The sequence below is a fragment of the Pseudorca crassidens genome, chromosome 7, assembly GCF_039906515.1.
Source record: "Pseudorca crassidens isolate mPseCra1 chromosome 7, mPseCra1.hap1, whole genome shotgun sequence".
Taxonomy (NCBI): Eukaryota; Metazoa; Chordata; class Mammalia; order Artiodactyla; family Delphinidae; genus Pseudorca; species Pseudorca crassidens.
Genome location: NC_090302.1, coordinates 12,297,920 through 12,320,421, shown reverse-complemented (window position 1 = coordinate 12,320,421; position 22,502 = coordinate 12,297,920). Strand labels below are relative to the sequence as shown.

Sequence of the window (22,502 nt, the reverse complement as noted above, 5' to 3'; positions counted from 1 at the left end):
TGCATCAGCAGGCGGACTCTCAACCACTGCGCCACCAGGGAAGCCCCAAAAATGCAGATCTTTTATTCAAGCAAAGTTAGTGAACCATGAACACAGAGTTTAATTAAGGGGATCAGACTGGTGGCGGGGGAGACACTTAAGTAAATATGTCATCATGACAAAATGCATCAATTGCTGGAATATAGATATGAGCAGAATTATATGAGAACATAATTGTTGCCTGAAGAAGAAAAGAAAGGTTTTCATAGAGTAGGTAACAATTCGGCAGAGCATTAAAGAGTCATTAAGAATTTCCCAAAGAAGAGAGTCTGTGACATGTGGAAAGATCAAGAGGCTTGAAAGAGCCTGGAGTCGGGACCACTGCATGCAGTAGAATTGAATGTGCTTGCTTTTCTTTTTCTCCCAAGATGTGAATAGCCTTTTTGTCATTTTTTTCTGTAATTATAAAAATAATATATGCTTAATTTAGAAAACTCAGACAATAAGAAAAGTAAGTAAAACCTAGCCATAATCCCATTATTTAGCAAAACATTCATAAGTATTTTGGGTCCTTCTTCAATTGACTTTTTTTTTTTTTTTTTTGCGGTACGCGGACCTCTCACTGTTGTGGCCTCTCCCGTTGCGGAGCACAGGCTCCGGACGCGCAGGCTCAGCGGCCATGGCTCACAGGCCCAGCCGCTCCGCGGCATGTGGGATCTTCCCGGACCGGGGCACGAACCCGTGTCCCCTGCATTGGCAGGCAGACTCTCAACCACTGCGCCACCAGGGAAGCCCAACCAATTGACTTTTTTTTTTTGGGTTTTTTTGGCTGTGTTGGGTCTTCGTTGGTGCGCACGGGCTTTCTTGAGTTGCGGCGAGCAGGGGCTACTGTTCGTTGTGGTGCGCAGGCTTCTCATTGCGGTGGCTTCTCTTGTTGCGGAGCACGAGCTCTAGGCGCGCAGGCTTCAGTAGTTGCAGCACGTGGATTCAGTAGTTGCAGCATGCAGGCTTCAGTAGTTTGCGGTACATGGGCTCAGTAGTTGCGTCGTGCGGGCTCTAGGGCGTACAGGCTCAGTAGTTGTGGTGCATGGGCTTAGTTGCTCCGTGGTATGTGGGATCTTCCTGGACCAGGGATCAAACCCATGTCCTCTGCATTGGCAGGCAGATTCTTAACCACTGAGCCACCAGGGAAGTCCCAGTTGACTTTTTTTTTTTTTTTTTTGTGGCATGCGGACCTCTCACTGCTGTGGCCTGTCCCGTCGCGGAGCACAGGCTCCGGACGCGCAGGCTCAGCGGCCATGGCTGACGGGCCCAGCTGCTCCGCGGCACGTGGGATCTTCCCGGACCGGGGCACGAACCTGCGTCCCCTGCATCGGCAGGCGGACTCTCAACCACTGTGCCACCAGGGAAGCCCCCAGTTGACTTTTAAAGATGAATTCACAAGGTTCTGTTCCTTTCCCTTTTTAAATTAATGTTAATAATTCCTAACGGTAATTTTAGTTTGTTTTTCTGGTCCTTCTTTTATATAGTAAGATAAAGATATGGATTTTCAGAACAACTGTTGTTTATAAATGAGGCACAAAGTGATTTATCAAAGATCACAGAAAGAATCTGTGAGTGCCTTTGAGATTAGTTACTATGCTTTCCAGTATCCAAATTGGGCTTCTGATTTTTTTTTTTTTTTTTTTTTTTTTTTTTGCGGTACGCGGGCCTCTCACTGTTGTGGCCTCTCCCGTTGCGGAGCACCAGCTCCGGACGTGCAGGCCCAGCGGCCATGGCTCACAGGTCTAGCCGCTCTGCGGCATGTGGGATCTTCCCGGACCGGGGCACGAACCCATGTCCCCTGCATCGGCAGGCGGACTCTCAACCACTGCGCCACCGGGGAAGCCCCAAGGGCTTCTGATTTTTTTGTGCCTTGCTTTTTTGTTTTTCATTTTTATTTATTTTATTTTTAGCTATATTGGGTCTTCGTTGCTGCGCACGGGCTTTTCTCTGGTTGCGGTGAGTGGGGGCTACTCTTTTTTTTTTTTTTTTTTTTTGCAGTACGCGGGCCTCTCACTGTTGCGGCCTCTCCCGTTGCAGAGCACAGGCTCTGGAGGCGCAGGCTCAGCGGCCATGGCTCGTGGGCCCAGCTGCTCCGCGGCATGTGGGATCTTCCCAGACCAGGGCACGAACCCGTGTCCCCTGCATTGGCAGGCGGACTCTCAACCACTGTGCCACCAGGGAAGCCCTGGGGGCTACTCTTTGTTGCGGTGCGCAGGCTTCTCATTGCAGTGGCATCTCTTGTTGTGAAGCACGGGCTCTAGGCGTGCGGGTTTCAGTAGTTTGGCACATGGGCTCAGTAGTCGTAGCTCGCGGACTCTAGAGTGCAGGCTCATTAGTTGTGGCACACGGGCTTAGTTGCCCCACGGCATGTGGGATCTTCCAGACCAGGGCTCAAACCCGTGTCCCTTGCATTGGCGGGCGGATTCTTAACCACTGCGCCACCAGGGAAGCCCTGTGCCTTGCTTTCTGATAAGACGAGATTTATATACTTGTTTTGAAATGGTTCAGCTCTTACTCTGAAACTGAGTAAAATTACTTAGTTTGAACCATTTTCATTTGTATTTTCACTGCAGTATGACACAAGTAGTGGGAACTGTAGATCATCAGGAATTTATCTTTAATTTTCTGATTGTGGATTTTTCTAGCACACACTTTCATTTCCTAAGCATGCTTTCTTGAAGACATAAAATCTCTACTGTAAAAGCATCTCAAACTGCCTAAAGTAGCTTTTTATAACTGGTAAATCAAGTAGAGCCTAGTTGGTATTGTTGCAGTGAAGGGAAACAGGAGCTATAAAGTTAGAAGCAGAAAATTAAGACCAGGAAATGACTGGCTATTGCCTTCGGAACATTTTGTCCTTTGATTCCATAAATGCAGTTTTGCTCTCAAGGAAATGGGCTTGTAGCCAATTCTACCATTCAAATTGTTACCTTTATTTGATATTATTTAGAAAGGACAGATGTTATTCCAGTAATGCTTCTTTTGCACATAAATAGTGGGTGTGTTCTTAGTTTTCTTTGGACCAAGGAAAGTGGAAGAACTACTTTTTTAAAAGTTATTATTTGTTGTTTTTTTTTTGGTTTTTTTTTTTTTTTTTTTTTGCGGTATGCAGGCCTCTCACTGTTATGGTCTCTCCCGTTGCGGAGCACAGGCTCCGGATGCGCAGGCTCAGCAGCCATGGCTCACGCTCCGCGGCATGTGGGATCTTCCCGGACCGGGGCACGAACCCGTGTCATCTGCATCGGCAGGCAGACTCTCAACCGCTGCGCGGTTAAGCCCATTATTTGGGCTTAATAAAGGGAAGCCCATTATTTGTTTTTTTCGCTTCACCTCCCGTAGGTGGACCAGAGTTTATTTAGAAATAGTTGAAAGTTGGGTAGGGAGATATTAGGTGGATGCTTACTAGTTGGCAGGTAATGTGATGTGAGAAGTGAGACAATCCCTATAAAAATCACGATTCAGTGCCTGCCTATAATGTAAATAATAAGTGTCCAATGATCATATTACTGCATCATTGAACCATGACAGTCTTGTGAGATAGGTATTAACATTCTCATTTTATTTATTTATTTGGCTGCACTGGGTCTTCGTTGCTGAGTGCGGGCTTTCTCTAGTTGCAGCGAGGAGGGGCTACTCTTCATTGCAGTGCGCGGACTTCTCGTTGAGGTCGCTTCTCTTGTTGCGTAGCACGGGCTCTGGGCACGTGAGCTTCAGTAAGCGCAGCACGTGGGCTCAGTAGTTGTGGCATGTGGGCTTCAGTAGTTGTGGCGAACGGGCTTAACTGCTCCACGGCATGTGGGATCTTCCCAGACCGGGGATCGAACCTGTGTCCCCTGCACTGGCAGGTGGATTTTTTAATCACTGTGTCACCGGGGAAGTCCAACATTCTCATTTTAGAGATGAGACAGTTGTGGCTTCTAGAGGTTAATTTGTCCATAGCCAATAGAGTTAGTGTTAGAGGCATGTCCCCAACTCAGATCTGTCTTATTGTGGAGCCCAAGTAGGACTACTAAGTACAGTTGTGTAAGCTACACGTGCAATCCCAGGGGGGTGCTGTTCACATAGCCTGTGATGTGAATGGTGCCCCCTGGAGTTGTGCCACAAGCCAACTCTTGTTCCAGTTGTGTTTTTTGTTTTTGATTTGTTTACCACTACTCTACTTTGTAAGTAGAATTATGAATAAATCATTCACTGAGTAGTCTCTGTCCTTGCAAACATTCATGTCTATGTTTGGCTATTTAATGCCTTTTTTCTTCTCAATTCAGGAGTATTTTAAAGAACTCTCCCTTCCTCTTCTTAAAGGTTACATGGAGATGAACACAAATCTAAATATGATTCTTAGTTGTATTATCTGTACATATCGGCTTTGCTTTTTTATTTTTATATTTGGGCTAAATTAAGTTAGAAGTCTTTTTTGGGTTTCAAAATAAAGATAATTGTTTGCGTTTTGTAGCATGCTATTTGGTCCTGCCCAGTATTCTTATGGTAAATGTTAAACTTTAATGACACTTATAAAATGTTCAGGTTTAATGATACTTTAATGACACTCAAAATAGGAAGTGGTATTTGTTTTTGTTTTATTTTTAAGTCGTTAACAAAGCTAAAATCTTTCAGATTTCCTTTTCTAGCACTAAACCAAAATCTGTAGAACACCCAATATCCAAATTGGGTAAAAGAATACTTTGGCTTTTATTCTTGGCATTTATAAAATTCAGTTCATTAAACATGTATTGTAGATATACTCTGTACCCTCAGCTACCCGAAGCTTTGGGAATACAAAGATAATTGAAGAAACAGTCTCTGCTATCTAATAATGCCCAGTCTGGTTGAAGAGGCCCACTAAGCAAATATTCTCTAAAACAAGTAGCAATGCTGGAATAAACAAGTATACTAATATTTTGATAGCACTCTCTAAGGAGAGAGTGATTAAACCGCATATATCAGGCTTAAGATCTCTCAGAGGAGGTAACAGAATTTAAGCTTGGTCTTTAAGAGTAGAAAGGCAAAGGAGAGGAAGGCTTTCCAGGAAAGGGAACGGTCTGTGCAAAGTCTAGATATTTAAAGGTTTATGGTGTGTCTTGGGGAGTTTGAGTAGTTTGATGTGACAGATAAGAGATGGAAAAGTAAATTGGGAAGAGTTGTGAGAAACTCTTAGAACATAGTAATGAATATGGGCATTATCTTATGGACATTGAGGAAACATGGGAGGGTATAAAAATAAGGCAGTGCTTGATTAGAACTAAGATTTGCACTTGTAATTTGAATGGCCATATGCATGATAAATCAGAGGGGAGTGAGAAAGAAGGCAGGGAAACTACTACCTTTCCGGTAGGTAGGCTTATATAAAATGAAAGAGATTCCCATGGTGTTAGCTATGCAGAGAGACAGAAGGAAAATAATGGGCAGTTGAGCAAGGAGCAGTAGGGTTTGTGAGTAGTGTGGAAATGAGAGGAGTGAAGGATGACTGTAATCCTTCATTTGGTAACTGAGTGGAAAGTAGTGCAATTCATTAATTTTTTTTTAAAGATACAGGAAGAGAATTAGAGTTAAGTTTTGACGTAAGTTTGGAGTATCTAGCTGAAGGTGTCTGTCCATTAGACAGGGAGGGGTTGTAGATGTATATTAGGGATTGTTTATGTATCATTGGTATTGGATGAAATGGCACAGGAAAATCTGTAAAATGAAGTTATTGCCGAAAACAGAATCCTGGACGAACACCTTTTGAGGGGCATGTAGAGAAAAGGAACAGTTGTGTTCTCAAATTGCATGTTTCATAGAAACCACATTTTTTTTCTATTTAAAAAAGATAGCCTTTTTTAGAAGAGCAGTTTTAGATTCACAGCAAAATTGAGAGGAAGGTACAGAGATTTCCCATATAACCTTTGCCCCAACACATGCATAGCCTCTCCCGCTATGAATATCCCCTTCCAAGTTTAAGTCTATTGAGGTAAAATTTACACACAGTAAAATACAGCCCTTTTAGGTATGCAGTTCTATGAACTTTAATGAATGTAAACTCTTACGTAATCACCACGACCACCACAGTCAAGATACAGAATATTTTCATTACTCCAGAAAGTCCCTTTATAGTTCTTTTTAGTCATTCATCTTTCCCCTTCCCAGCCTCTGACAATCAGTGATCTGATTTCTGTCTCTATAGTTTTGCCTTTTCTGGAATGCCATGTAAATTGAATCATACAGTATATAGCCTTTTGTGTCCACTTCTTTTACTTAGAATAATGCTTTTGAGATTTATCCATGTTATTTTAGTATCAGTGGCAGTTTGTTTATCCATTCACCAGCTGATAAACATTTACTTTGTATTCAGTTTTTGGCAATTATGAATAATGCTGCTATAAACATTCACAGACAGGTCTTTGTATAGACATGTATTTTTATTTTTCTTGGGTAAACACCTAGGAGTGAGTCATAGATAAGTGTATGTTTAACTTTATAAAATTTACATAAAGTGACTGTACCATTTTGTATTCCCACCAGCAGTGTATGAGAGTGTTTCAGTTGCTCCACATTCTTGCCAGCGCTTGGTATTTTCAGGATTGTTTTGTTTTTAATTTTAGCCATTCTTATAGGTGTATAGCGGCATCCTATAGTGGTGTCAGTTTCCCTAATGGTTAATGATACTGAGTTTCTTTCAAATGCTTATTTGCATTGTCTTCTTGTGTGAAATGCCCTTTATTTAAATTGGGTTGCTTGTTTTATTATTGAGTTATAAGAATTCTGTGGATATTTTGGATATAATTCCTTCATCAGACATATGATTTGTAAATATTTTCTTGAAGTCTGCGGCTTGTCTTTTCATTCTGTGAACAGTGTCTTCCAAGCAGCAGTTTCTAATTTAATAAAGTGCATTTCATTTTTTTCTTTTATGCATACTTTTTGTGTCCTAAGAAATCTTTGTGTCCCAGAATTACAAAGATTTTTTCCTGTGTTTTCTTCTGTAAATATTATAGTTTTAGGATTTACATTTAGATCTGCGGTCCATTTTGCATTAATTTTGTATGTGACGTAAAGAGATTGATGTTTTTGCATATGTATGATGTCAAGTTAATTGTTCCGCCACCATTTGTTTTATTTTATTACCTTTCTCTGTTGAATTATCTGGCCAACTTTGTTGAAACCAATTGGCCATGTATGTGTGGGTCTATTTCTGGATTCTATTTTGTTTCCTTGTTCTGTATTATCTGTCCTTTCACTAATACCGTGTCTTGATTACTTTACCTGCAACTACATTTATTTTAGAGATCATCGTGGTATCTGTTAGGAATGCTGTTGGCAGCAAGGAACAGAAAGCCCTGCTAATAATGAGTTTATTTTTGTTATGACAAGAAGTCAGACAAGCAGTTGCTGATTTAAGCTGTTCATTTATACGAGGGGTTAACAAACTATAGCCTGCTGGCCTAATCTGGCCTGCCACTTGTTTTGTAAATCACCTGTGGAAGTTCTTGAAAATGCATATGCCAAGGCTTTATCTCTGAGACTGATTTAGTTGCTAGGGTAGGAGGTGAGGGGATAGAGGGAGGATCAGGTATTTTAATTTTAACATGCTCCCTGGTGATATTAGTAATTGTGTTGTTTAGTCATGGTTAAGAACCATTAATCTAAGGTTGGTTCTTAGAGTGTGGTCTCCAGACTAGCAGCATCACCATCTCCTGGAAACTTTTTAAAAATTCAAATTATCAGGCCCATCCCAGCCTTACTGAATGGGAATTCTTGTTAGGGCCCAACAGATTGTGTTTCAACAAGTTCACCTGGTGATTCTTAGGCATGCCAAAGCTTGAGAACCTTGAAAAGCATTGCTGAGTGTTTCCCAGATAAGCCTAGGGAAGATTAATTGACTGTCTTTTAAAAAACAAAAAACTTAATTGAGATAAGTATTAAATTATGTGACAGATAGTTAAGTTTGAAATTGGATTGAAGGTGCACAAATGATCTAACATGGTAAGTGCTGAGTACTGTATTGGACCTAATTATTCAAAGCATAAGTTAGGTTGCTATTTTTAAGCAGCTTTTAAAAATCATTTTTGTGTGTGTGCATTACTTTTTCCTACCCTTTAAGGAAGAGTTAAGGAAATAGAAGGCAGTTCTTACGTTTACAGACTTTATAAACAAGGGAAGAATGCAGATAAACATGTATAAACACAAAAGGCAAACATATAAACATGTTTCTTTTAGGGTTTGTAAATATATTACAGTGGAGGTAGCCTATCCAAAAGAAAACTTGAGTTTATTTAGCCTATATACCAAAGAAAAAACAGTACCTCATAGCATGTAAAATGTCTTCAGTTTAGTTTGCTCTTTAATGGTAACCTTCCCAGTTATAATTACTAATTGCTTAAACATGGAGTCTAATATCTTTTCTTCATCTGTTTTTAGGGAGCTGTAAATATCCTACTTATGTTATTTCTCCTTCCACTTGGACAATGGTTTAGATTCAGTTAGGCTATCTTTTATTTCCTGCAGGTGATTCCTGCAGTATTTCTTATCCAGTTCTGAAAAAATAAGAGGTTAATTAGAACTAAGCTCTAGTTTGTTTTCTAGGTGCTTTCAAAAACTTTTGAAAGGAGAACTTCTGAAAAAAGAAATTTGATTACACTTGTGATGTATAGGATCAGTCATAACAAAGAGTTAAACTTATTTGACTGAATTGTAGTTCCAATAGCAGTAACTCTGAATATAAAAGGAAGTTCACAAAAACATGCTGTCATTGAAACCAGAGACTGAACACCTCTCCGGCCCTTATTTCCAAGGCAAGAATAGCTGACATGTTAGAATTTCCTTGGGAAAATGAAGCAAAAAAGACTTAAGACTGTTTCTCAATCATAGTTTACAGCCAAAGGGACTTGAATTTTATAGAGTTACAAAAGATGTTTGAACTGGGTTCCTTAGTAGTCCAGAGTACCTCTGTTATTGGAATTTTGCTTCTTAACTGTGTCTTAATTTTACTGGGAAGACCTCATTGTCTTTAACAATCTCATAGCCCCACCCATTTTAACTTTTTGTCAGGTTTTAGTCTTCAGAAACTCTCCTAAATTAGCACACTTTTTTTCATCATGATTTCCTTTTCGTAAATTAATTCTCTTGTTAATTTTTCTAGTATTTCTTGAATAAGCATTTGGTGACAATACTGGGTTTTGTCACTTGTGGTTTTCCTTAGCGTTGGGCACCTAATTCTCCACCTGATTCTGCACTTGTTTACTTCCTTGTTGAGCAACTAATAATAAACCATCATGACTCTAGAAAAATACTTGACGTTGAAAAGGGTTCTGTTCCTCAGGGTCATTTTATATGTACATCTCCCCAGCTTTATTCAAATGTCTCAGAACTTTAAGAACTATTTATGTCAGCGAAGTCTCCCTCAGAAATACAGGAGACTTAACTTATAGCAAGGGTGGTAAAAATGCATGTGATGATTTACTACCTAATAAGTATGTTTCTACTGATAATTTTCGGGAGCAAACACATTTTCCCTTAAGCATAAGAGAAGCTTCTCCTCTTTTTTAAAATTAATTAACTTTTGGCTGTGTTGGGTCTTTGTTGCTGCGCGTGGGCTTTCTCTAGTTGTGGCGAGCAGCGGGGCTACTTTTCGTTTTGGTGTGCGAGCTTCTCATTGTGGTGGCTTCTCTTGTTGCGGAGCATGGGCTCTAGGCGCGCAGGCTTCAGTAGTTGTGGCACGCGGGCTCAGTAGTTGTGGCTTGTGGGCTCTAGAGCACAGGCTCAGTAGTTGTGGCGCATGGGCTTAGTTGCTCCGCGGCATGTGGGATCTTCCTGGACCAGGGCTCAAACCCGTGTCCCCTCCATTGACAGGTGGATTCTTAACCACTGCGCCACCAGGCAAGTCCGAGAAGCTTCTCCTCTTAACAAGCTTTATTTCTCATCATACAAGTAAAATTACAAATATTTTAGTTGTTAATTAGTTTAGGACACTGTAGAAAACTTTTAATAAAATTGACAGACTATCACATATATTTCTGGGTATTGGTCTCAAATTCACTATACACTTTTTCATGAAAAGCTGTATGAATTAAGAGAGCAGCTGCAGCTCTTATTTATTATAGATCTTGATTTATTCTGTTTCTTAAAGACATTCAGAAGATATCTGTATATCAACAGAATTGCTGATGATTTTCTCTAGATGTGGACCCATTTAAATCAGTACTGGCCTCTCTCATTTTGTTGATTGCATATATTTGTGACCCTTAGATTATAGGGAATGGAAGTGAACAGCAGCTGCAAAAAGAGCTAGCCGATGTGCTGATGGATCCTCCAATGGACGACCAGCCAGGGGACAAGGAGCTTGTGGAAAGGTCACAACTGGATGGCGAAGGAGATGGGCCTCTTTCTAATCAACTCTCAGCTTCATCCACCATTAACCCTGTGTCATTAGTAGGGCTCCAGAAACCAGAGATGAGCCTGCCAGTGAAACCTGGACAAGGAGGTTAGGATTGCTGCATTGCTTGCATAACTGAAGGTTATTGTTTTTAATATTTGAGTGTCCATTCTGTACTAGGTTTGATTCAAAGCGAGCAAAAACCATTATCTATGTTCTCTAGAATCTTCAGATTCTAGATTTAGGGGGATGTGAGAAGAGTAAATGTATGTACTATTCTGATTTCCCTTTAAATGTATGTCAGTTTAAAAAAATTTTTTATTGGGATAGAGTTGATTTACAATGTTGTTTTAGTTTCAGGTGTGCAGCAAAGTGAATCAATTATACATATACATATGTCCACTCTAAATGTATGTCATTTATACCACAGAAAGAGAAACAGTAGCTATAAGACATTGAGGGAGTCTTAGAGTATTTAAGGATCTTTTTCCAGGAAACGAGGAATTTGATTATAGTGTTGGAGAAATAGAGGAATAATGCTTGGTGAAGAGATGTTTGCCCCAGGCCTTTGATAGCTTGGCGGGAATAGTTGTCAAGTTGAAAAAAGGGAGCTGAAAGACGTAGCAAGGAAGGAGAGAAAAGGCAATTATAAAGGCTTTGGGGAAAGTAGGGTGTTAAAACTGTAGATGTTTATTGGGAAAGGGAAAGCAAGGGGACTGAGAGAACATGATAGAGTAGCTACAATGATGAATGAGAAAAATAATTAAAACAGAGCAGATCAGAAAGAAGACAGAGATAGGATTTTTCAGGGTGGTAAAATACTAAATGTATTTTTGATCTAAATGTAAATTATAAAGTCAAAACAAATTAGAGGAGTCAGAAAGGTAAATCAGATCTGAGTCTCAGGGCACCGTTTAGATTTGGGATTGAGACTACAGCCATACCTAAAATTTTTAGTGTTGGTGACAGAGTTCTGGTGTGAGATTTCTGGCTTTAATGGGCATTTCTTCTGGGGCAATGGCATATTCTCTCATTAGTATTTAATTTTAGAACCTAAATGTAACTTGTAGATTTTTGCTTGATATTCATGTCAACAAGATATCAAAGTGAAAATAATCACCTCCTTATTGTTTCTTTCAGATTCTGAAGGGTCTAGTCCTTTCACACCAGTGGCTGATGAGGACAGTGTAGTTTTCAGCAAACTAACTTATTTAGGCTGTGCTTCAGTAAATGCTCCCAGGAGTGAAGTGGAAGCCTTAAGGATGATGTCCATCTTAAGGGGCCAGTGTCAGATTTCACTAGATGTAACCCTGTCAGTGCCGAACGTATCTGAAGGAACTGTGAGGTGAGACCAGCTTCTTGAACTGTTTGTGTTCAATAACATTTGATCAGATTTCTGACCTATAGTTTTAGAAAGAAGCAGTAGTGAACAAAATCTAATTATTTTATTCATGTTTAATTCATCTGGCACTTAGTTATCACATCTTCCAAGGATTGTGACCTTTATGAAAAATAGTCACTTGTTTGAACAGTTTTTTATACTCTTCCCCACCCCAGTTCTGTGTAGCACATTAGAAATTTAAATGTTTTGGGGATTATTGAAACATGTTGACCTAAGAGTCTGCCTAACAATTTATATTTCTCATGTGCCCCCAATATAAATACTAGCTTGACACATTAGTTCAGTATGAGATTTCATGCTGACTTTGGAAGTTACAGAAACCTGTTGGTAAATATTAACTATTCCAGTACAGATCCTAAATTTTTAAGATGAGGAAACTGAGGCCCAGAAAAGTCTCTCAAAATGGCTATTGTTTATACTAACTGAAACAGATAACAGTGATTAAAGGTAGCCAGTCAGATATCTGTATTAGCGAGCTAAATACAAAACTCTAATAATGAGTTGAACAGAACTGAAATAAAATAACTTTTTCTTTATTATAAAAAATGCATACTTATTTCAGAAAAATCAGAGGACACAGACAAGCAAAAATTTAGGAAAATACTTTTTTAATTTAATTTTTTTTATTGAAGTATAGTTGATTTACAATGTGCCAATCTCTGCTGTACAGCAAAGTGACTCAGTTATACACATATAGACATTCTTTTTTCTTTAATATTTTTTTCCAGTATGGTTTATCACAGGATATTGAATATAGTTGCCTGTGCTACACAGTAGGACCTTGTTGTTTATTTATCCTATTATATAATAGTTTACACCTGCTAATCCCACACTCCCAGTCCTTCCCTCCCTCATCCCACTCCCCCTTGGCAACCACAAGTCTGCTCTCTATGTCTGTGAGTCTGTTCCTGTTTTGTAGATAGGTTCATTTGTGCCATATTTTAGATTAGGAAAATATTCTTAATTCTACTCTCCCGTTGGTAAATAACAGTTAACATCTTGGTTTATTAAGACCCTTTTTGTGTAGTTGTATGGGTATATGTTTGTGTATGTGTGTATATACCTACATATATGGGCAAGTATAATTATACAACTTAGAATCAACATTTTTAACAACAGTGGAATAATATAATACATACATACCATCTTGTAACATGCTTTCCTCACTTAGTTTTTTATATTGTGAATCTCTTTCCATATCAGTAAATATGCTGAAAAATTTTAACTTACGATGGCACATGATGGGCTATTCAGAAATAACCAATCTCTAATGTTACATATTTTAGTTGTTTTAATGAGAAAAGTACTACTAATAATAGCGAATATTAAGCTTTTATTATATGAGCATGTAAGTGCTTTACCTGTAATTTTCTTATAAATTATTTTTTAGCTAAATTTTTATGTATTTTTGTATTTCCTTAGGATCAATTCCTAGAAGGTAGACTTACTGGGTCAAAGATTTGCCCATTTTTATGGGTTTTGATACATTGCCAAATAGCCATCTAGAAATATTGATCTAGTTCATACACTTTTATCAGCAGTGTATGAGAGTATCTGTTTCTCCACCCTCAGTCATTTTGGATTTTTATGGTAGTAGAGTTGTAGCTGTATATGGTTAGCAGTAGTAGTAAGTTAATTAATTAATATTCCAGTTATCTGCATATATAATTCTTCTTTTGAGTATTTAAAGAACTATTTCACAAAGACTCACAAATAATAATTTTAATTGTATTTATTAATGTGAAACTTAATAAAATTTTTTTAGCACTCATTTTTTTTCTTGTAATAAAGTTTATTTCTTTTTCTTTGGCTGCACTGGAGCTTGTGGGATCTTAGTTCCCTGACCAGGCCACCTCAGTGAAAGCGCTAAGTCCTAACCACTGGACCATCAGGGAGCTCCTTAGCACTCATTTTTATATGAGCATTCATTTTTATGTGCTTCTTAGTCAATAGTCATTCCCCCCAACTGAAATTATACTTTGTTCTAATATATTTTAATTCTGTAAAGACATGAGAAAACTAGTTTCTCTCGCCCCATGTTTTCAGAGTCTTTATCAAAGTGCCTTTGAACTTGGATTAGGTCCCCTTCTTAGGTATTTCCATTATCGCCTGGGCTTTCCCATCAGTGGCCCTGCCCATTCAATGTTGAAATTGCATAATTTCTTTTTCAGTTTCTTTCATAGCTGTGTCATCAGTGCCCAGAATGGAGCCTGAAATGTTGTAGGTATCACATAAATATTTGTTGAATGAATACATTTTTGAATGAATGATATCCCTTTGATTTTCAGTGAATGGCATCCTTTTGATTTTATTAATGATTTTCTTTTTTTAGGTGTTAACATTTTTTACAGTCTCTCTCCCTTGTTTGCCATGAAGCAAAAGAACATGTTTCACTCTGAGAAAGCACATCACCTTTTTATTTTTTAAAATAATAAAGCAGATTAGGTCATTCTTTTAGGAGATAATGAGAAGCACAGCTTTAATGATCTATTTTGGTATTCCAATTTAGCCATTATCTTTATTTAGTTACAGACTGTATAAGAAACATTGATACTGTTTATGCTTTCCTGATTGCCTCCGTAAAACATGGGGTTATGTAGTTTTTAGTATCATGGAATTGTGTAATCAGTAACTTTAAGAATTCACATATGACTTACTTATCAAGACTTAAGATTAATATGATTAGCATACCAAAAATGGATTATATGATCTTTTTGCTAGAAAGATGAGTCTTGAATCATAATATGGATGTAGTGAAAATAGTCTACAGTCCCTCTAATCTCTTTATATCTTTTTTTCTGAACAGACTCTTAGATCCTCAGACAAACACTGAAATAGCAAACTACCCTATCTACAAAATCCTCTTCTGTGTTAGAGGGCATGATGGAACTCCTGAGAGTGACTGTTTTGCTTTCACTGAAAGTCATTACAATGCAGAGCTCTTCAGAATACATGTCTTCCGGTGTGAAATACAAGAAGCTGTAAGTACTTAAGAGGGAACTGTCTGCAAATGAAACTTCATCTGTACCCTCAGTACGTTGAAATGATTATAGTATTTATTATGGTCATTTATAAGCCAAATGAAATTCTCTGCTACTGTTTATTTCAGCTGGATGGGCTGAAATGTAAATAAACTAAAAGTTTGGTTAACCTGAACCTCGTTGTTAAGAGTGTTGGAGGAAACCAATTGACAGCTGCTTAATTGGGTTAAATAGGCATCTTGGTTCTAGCAATGACGTATTTGCAAACCGTTCTTTTAGAGCTAAACTTGTAGAATTATTTTTATTATAATAGATACATTCAAGTAATTCCTAACAATTTTGGAAATCATCTTTCAGTTGGATTCACAACCACTTCTTTCTTTTTTATTTTTTTTATTTTTATTTTTTGCGGTACGTGGGCCTCTCACGGTTGTGGCCTCTCCCGTTGCGGAGCACAGGCTCCGGATGCGCAGGCTCAGCGTCTATGGCTCATGGGCCCAGCTGCTCCGCGGCATGTGGGATCTTCCCAGACCGGGGCACGAACCCGTGTCCCCTGCATCGGCAGGCGGACTCTCAACCACTGCGCCACCAGGGAAGCCCCACAACCACTTCTTTTTTAAAGCCTCTTCTCTGACCATTTTTAGTGTTGCTTGCTTTATAGGTCTAATAAATTAGATAATTTGTCAAAAGAAATCAATGGAGGAAAGATGGATTACTCCCCTCAAACAACATAGGTCACCTTCAGCCTTAACAAAAGTATTTTATTCTTGTGATAACAGCCCATTTCCTAACATGTCTGGTTGTAGGTGAGCCGGATACTTTACAGTTTTGCCACTGCCTTCCGCCGTTCTGCCAAGCAGACCCCCCTCTCAGCAACTACTGCACCTCAGACTCCTGACAGTGACATCTTTACCTTCTCTGTGTCTTTAGAAATAAAAGAAGATGATGGTAAAGGTTACTTTAGGTAGGACATCTTATTTTATTCTTTTTATTTGAGTTTGTATTAACATGCTGTACTATCTGTGGATTTAGGGAAATTCTAGGTCAGATTACATAACTTTTACATTATAAAATGATTGCTTTTATGGATAGAGTTTAAAGGAAAATAAATAGGCAAATTTGTAGAGGCAAGATTTAAAGAATTTTAAACAATAAAAAAATTCTTTCACATAGGAAAATGTATCATGCTACCATGTTCTTTTAGATGGACTCAGAGTAACTGGCTGACTGCTGATATGAAGTATGACAGAAGCTACGTCAGCTGGATCTGTAGCTAGATTTGTTTTGCTGGATTTTTTTTGTGTTTTGGTTGGTTAGTTGGTTTATTTGTTTTAATAATGTAAAGGTCTTAAGGCTGTTGAAATCAAGTTTTACCATTAAAGTTTATCTGAACACATTGGAAGGGGAGAATTGAGGTCTGTATCTGAAATCTAACCTTACATAGAAATAACTGGTTTTGGTTTTTAAGTAAAATTATGCTTGTTTGAGTAGTGAAAATAACCCTGGAATAGAAATTAAAACTTAAATTTAGTTTACTTATTGCTACCATTAACAGTGTGACCTTTTCCAAGTTTCTTTACATCTCCTGACATTAGTTTCCTTATTTATAAAATGAAGTGGCTAGACTCTAAAATCTTTTATAACTTTAAAATATTATGGTTGCAAGATGATTGACTTTTTTTTTTCTCCATAGCCCATATCACAAAATGGGTGCCACTTGGGATCATAATCAATAGTTGCATATAGAAATTTCTTTCCTCCATGACTACCTCATAAAATGAAATTCCATCAAAATATGAATGATTTCTAATATCTTGCTTTTAAATTAAAAAGCACAATGATTGGTCTGTTTGTTTGAAAAACTGATAACCATTGCTCTCCCTCAAGAGACTTTGGAATTGTCATGCCATCTGGTGGCCAATTTAGTGTACAATGCAGCTTCAACTTTGATTTGTACAATCAAGTGTGAGGCCTTGTGCTCTGTGCTTTCTTATTAGCTATATTTCTGTTCTCACAGCAACACTGTGATGTGGTGCTTTCTGCAGTATGCATTCCTGTACTGGGAAGTAGAAACTGTAATCTATAAACCTTGTAATAATTTTTTTCCTTTTTAAGAAACAGAACAGTTTGTTTAAACAGTTTTTTCCCTTTATTAAAAATATTTATGTAGATCACTTATAAACCCCAGTTATGAATAGGAAAGATTTCTAAGATCTCTCAGAAGAGAAGCACTAGGATAATTTCTCCTCCTTCTGAGATCAGGTATATTCTAAGTAGAAAGGTAACGATCACAAATATCCCTGGTCTGTTCACCTGTATAGCAAGGAAATGCTATACAGAAAACCCCTGGATGGTCATTTGTTTTTCACATTTGTTAGGGCTTTGTTATCTTTTTGTTGCATTGTTTTCCTGAATTTATAGTTACAGTAGAAAATAGTGTTGTGTGACCTAATACACTGATGAAATCATTGACAAGTATGCCTTTCTTCATCAGATTTGAACTTTTCAAATGCAGTTCCTTTCATCCTGTGATTCTGTAGTATGTCTAGGAATTTACAGAAACAGTCATTGCGGTGCCAAAAGAGTTATCAGCATGAACATTCCCCTTAACACAATAATAGCAAAATTAAAAAGTGGAAATTAAATGTTGACCAGAATAGAATGGTAAAAATACGATGCATTTCACAAAATATACACATATCAAATCGTTATGTTGTAAACCTGAAACTAATGTTGTATGTCAGTTATACCTAAAAAAAGATACAATGGTATACCCATATGACTTACCACCTATTTAAAAAATATATGTATATATAGTTAGCCATAGTACAAGATAGATTGTGGTTTCGCCATAGCATAAATATAGACCAAGTGCCGTGGCAAGAATTAATGCTCTTCTTTTCATTCCTGAAAAAGTATAATCCTATATTATTAAAATTAGAAACCTGCATTTCAGTTTAGTCCTTAGGAAAATGGAGCATTTTCATTTATATCATTCAAAACACTTCGTTCTGATCTTATTTAATCTACAAAGTACCCCATTTGATATTGTCCTTATTTTATAGGTAAAGAAAGCCAGGGAAGATAACCTGGATGTCTGCTTCTTAATTTACACAATAGGAATTAAATGTAAAATTACTTGGTTGGATCCATTCATTCAATGATAGTGATAAGACCAGAAATACAGTCTAGACCCCCCAACATCAGTGAAGTGAACTTCCAGTGCTTATACTCTCCACCCTGCTTCCTATTAATGTAGCTTTTCCTTGCCCTTCAGACTCAGGACACCAGTGATAACTTTATTTCCACTGTTGTTGTTTTAAATACTGCTGAGAGATGAGATTATATTAATTTATACTTAAATATCCACAGAACATAGAGACTAGTGTATCTAATATAAATTAAAATCTGAGATCTGTCCATATCCTCATAGGTGAAAATTCTGTCAGCCACAAATATTTGACAGTTTGGTATGCAGAAGTTTTTCTTGCACGTTGGTCATTTTTAGACTCTTATGCTAAGATTCTTTGATTTTCTAATCTCAGCGTTATCACATGTTCTTGAATTGGTTACTGGTGTAGTAGTGCAGATGGGATTCAAACTAATTTTATTTCTTCAGAGCCAATTTTTAGTTTGAGTAGGTACTCAGAGCTCTCATGTAGCCTTTTATATTATCTTCTAATGGTTCTGTTGCTATTATCTTAAAGTTGTACAGTAATAAGGCACAATTTAGATTTGCTGTATATTGGCTGATTGCTGTAGCAGATTTGTAAGCCTTTGAGAACAAAGGAGCTAGAGAAATGGTGGGTGGGAGACCAGGGGATTATTTTGGTAAACTGTCATTTAGAGAATATTTTCAACTGTTTTCTTAAGGTGATGTTTAACTGCATCATTAATGTTATTTTTATAGTTATTACACATGCTTACAGTAAGGTTATTGCTGCTTAAGGGAAGAATTAGGCAACAGCTTACTGTTGACTATATCTTCCTCATTTCTTGTTTTTTGAAAGCACCTTGTTTTGAAATTCAAAGGATCTATATAATTATCTTTTCTTCATTATATATTTAAACAAATAAGGCATGAATAATTTATTTGTAAAAAACAGTGACTAAATAGAAAGTGAAAAAAACTAACATTTTTTGAGTGCCTTGGAGCTTTATAAATATCTAATTTAATTTTCACAGCAACAAAAAAGAAAAAACTAAAGCCACGTTTTAGGGGTCATAAGAGTGGTTTTGTAGCTTTTATAAATGGTTTCTATAATGGTTTAGTGGATTACATACAGTAATGATGATATTTTCATATCAAGAGGCAGATGATGATTTTTAAATATCTGTTATGATTTGAATACCAGGCATAGAAAAGAATTAAATGTGATTCTTTTCAGTGCCTGATTTTCAAATCATAACAAAAATTGTTCTGCTGTATGTTATGAGAAAGTGCTTTGCAAAATTAATGAAACATGTTGTTCTACAGTGCAGTTCCTAAAGATAAAGACAGACAATGCTTTAAACTACGCCAAGGAATTGATAAAAAGATTGTCATCTATGTGCAACAAACAACTAATAAAGAACTTGCCATTGAAAGGTAAACATTTTTAGTAAGTTTGGCTTAAATATAAATTTTAGTTTTTGTCAGTCTAGTGGAGCAGTCATATACTGTATTCAAAAATGTATTTGCAAAATATTTTGTTCCCTGAGGAATTCTTTTGTTCATTAAAGTGAATACTTCATTCATTTTGAATTATCTCTCATAAATCTTCAGCTAATATGTTGATCTCAACTATGTGATAACACAAGGCAAACATAAAATTTGTTTATCTCAAAGAAATAAAGATGATTTTGGTAATGCTATTTTATTGATAATTTTAATATGTCCTTTTTTCTATCAAGAAGAATTTTTTTAAAGCAATCTAATTTAAACATCTTTCTGTAGTCTCTTTTCCAAATTTATGTCATTCTTTTTTTGCAGGTGTTTTGGTCTTCTCCTTAGCCCAGGAAAAGATGTACGAAATAGTGACATGCACTTGTTAGATTTGGTAAGGATTGCTTTTTTTTTTTTTAAGTTTATACACTATTTCCTCTATAAAGGTTGTTTCACCAAATCTAAGGTTAAAGCACATTTATGAAGCAATAAACAAAGATAAGGAAATTTACTTATTTCCTACTTGCTGTTTACTAGTCTGACCTTAGAGCTACTTAGTCTGTCTCAGTTTCTTGATCGTGTAATAGTGAATAATTCTTGTTTATCATGTAGGTTTGACGTGGGAATCAAAGGAGACATTTTGTGAGAGTTATTTGCAAACTATCATGAGCTTTATAAAAGTAGGTGGTGTTCATATTGTTGCTATTATGTGAAAACCTTTGTTTTCATAACTAAATTTATGTAGTAATTACTTACTTGACAGAAGAATTCAACATAGGTTTAGGTAGTAAATTTCCCTAGTGTCTGTACAGTTTGATATGATTTGCAAGCATTTGCTTTATGTATAACTTTTCAGGAGCAGTTGCATAAATAATTGGCACATCTTTAATTTTAACTGTAATCATTTGTATATACTCACTCCTAACTTTTATATATATATGATCCTGTTTCATATTCTTATATTTTTGTAACCTCTTTTTTTTTAAAGGCAGCAGAATGGCGGGTTAGCTGTTTTATGTGTGTGGTTTTTTTTTTTTTTTTTTTGCATTAATGTTGTTTTTACTCTTTTCTTTAGGAATCTATGGGCAAAAGTTCAGATGGAAAATCCTATGTTATTACTGGGAGCTGGAATCCAAAATCCCCACATTTTCAGATTGTAAATGAAGAAACTCCTAAAGGTGATGCAGATTGCTGACATCATGAACAGAAATTTTAGTCCCAAGGAGATACCCAAATCTTAGCACTACTTATTTGATAAATATTTAGTGTTTACCTACTTCTGATGAAACAAAGGAATTTGAATAGTTTTTTGAGTTTACTGTTAAATTTGACCAGTAAACAAAGTATTTTTTCCTCCCTCTCCTTTCTTCATTTTTTCCTTTTCCTGCTTCCTTTTCTATTTATGTACTTTTAAAAAATATATTATTTTTTTTATTTACAGGCTTCTAAATATTTATTTTATTTTTTATTTTTAATTTACATTTATAATTTAATTTATTTACAGGCTTCTAAATATTACTTGTTTTTGTGGAGAGATAATATATGCACATATAGTTAAAAATTCAAAGGTATCTAGGGAAAAGCAAAAGTTTACCACAGTTCCCAGTGTCCCACCCTAAAGAGCACCACTGTGACCAGTTTCTTGTGTAGCTTTTCAGGTATGCTATGCATAAACAACCTTTTTCAAGATGTTTCATACTCTTCCTGAATGTCATTTAAAGTTTGTAATAGAAGTAATTACTTTTACATTAATCATATGAGCAAATATATTTCCATTTAAAAAATTTGCTTCTGCCTTCTCTCTCCCTAGATAAAGTGCTGTTTATGACGACAGCTGTTGATTTAGTAATAACAGAAGTGCAGGAGCCTGTTCGCTTTCTCCTAGAGACAAAAGTCCGAGTTTGCTCACCTAATGAAAGATTATTCTGGCCCTTCAGCAAACGTAGTACTACTGAAAATTTCTTTTTGAAACTAAAACAGGTACTGTACTTTTCTATAAATATAGATGGGGAAATAAGAGAAATTACTTCTGAGGCTGATATGTCATTAATCCAAGCTGTCAATTAGATCTTTAAATAGTTAATGTGTATTTTAAATATAGTAAGAGGAAAATTGTTTTATTTTTACCCACCTATTTATCATTTTTGTTGCTCTTCACTTCTTCCTGAAGAACCAGGTTTCCATCTAGTCTCACTTGCCTTTAACCTGAAGACCTTCTTTTAGGATTTCTTTTAGTGGAGATCTGTTAGAGACATAACTCTCAGATTTCTTTATCTGAAAATCTTTATTTCACTTTTATTCCAGTAGGATATTTTCACTGGGTATAGGGTTCAGGATTGACAGTTTCTTTACTTTCAGCACTTAAAGATGTCATCCCACAGTCTTGTGGTTCTCATTTTTTTTTTTTAAAGTAAGTATTTTCTTTTTTTTTTTTTTTTTAATCTGGTTGCACTGGGTCTTAGTTGCATCAGGCTGGCTCCTTAGTTGTGGCATGCAGGCTCCTTAGTTGTGGCATGTGAACTCTTAGTTGGGGCATGCATGTGGGATCTAGTTTCCTGACCAGGGATCGAACCCTGGCCCCCTGCTTTGGGAGCGTGGAGTCTTATCCACTGTACCACCAGGGAAGTCCCTCTCATTGTTTTTGGTGAGAAGTCAGCATGCATTTATATTATTGTTCCTCTCTTTGTAATGGGTCATTTTCTCTGGCTGCTTTTTTTTTTTTTGCTGTACGCGGGCCCTCTCACTGTTGTGGCCTCTCCCGTTGCGGAGCACAGGCTCCAGACACGCAGGCTCAGCGGCCATGGCTCATGGGCCCAGCCACTCCGCGGCATGTGGGATCTTCCCAGACCGGGGCACGAACCCGTGTCCCCTGCATCGGCAGGCGGACTCTCAACCACTGCGCCGCCAGGGAAGCCCTATTATTTTTTATCTTTGGTTTTTAGACTTTTATCTATGATGTGCTTAGGTGTGATTTTTCTTTCTGTTTGTCTTGAGATTAGCTGGGCTTCATGAATTTTTAAATTTATGGGTTTGGTTTTTTTTTTTACCATTTTTGGGGGAATTCTGACCCATTATTTCTTCCAGCTTTTTTCCCTGCTCCAT

At 37.0% G+C, this 22,502-nt stretch overlaps 1 protein-coding gene across 5 annotated transcripts in view; it reads left to right on the top strand.

Annotated features, from left to right (window-relative positions):
- RABGAP1 (RAB GTPase activating protein 1) overlaps positions 1–22,502 on the top strand; it is a 161,314-nt gene that overhangs the window by 40,877 nt on the left and 97,935 nt on the right. For all 5 annotated transcript variants that reach the window (XM_067743366.1, XM_067743365.1, XM_067743368.1 and 2 more), the window contains 8 exons: positions 10,246–10,480; positions 11,513–11,717; positions 14,581–14,755; positions 15,562–15,719; positions 19,233–19,343; positions 19,728–19,794; positions 20,476–20,578; positions 21,211–21,380. In XM_067743366.1, coding sequence (XP_067599467.1) covers positions 10,246–10,480; positions 11,513–11,717; positions 14,581–14,755; positions 15,562–15,719; positions 19,233–19,343; positions 19,728–19,794; positions 20,476–20,578; positions 21,211–21,380 — 1,224 coding nt within the window. The remainder of the gene's footprint in view (positions 1–10,245; positions 10,481–11,512; positions 11,718–14,580; positions 14,756–15,561; positions 15,720–19,232; positions 19,344–19,727; positions 19,795–20,475; positions 20,579–21,210; positions 21,381–22,502) is intronic.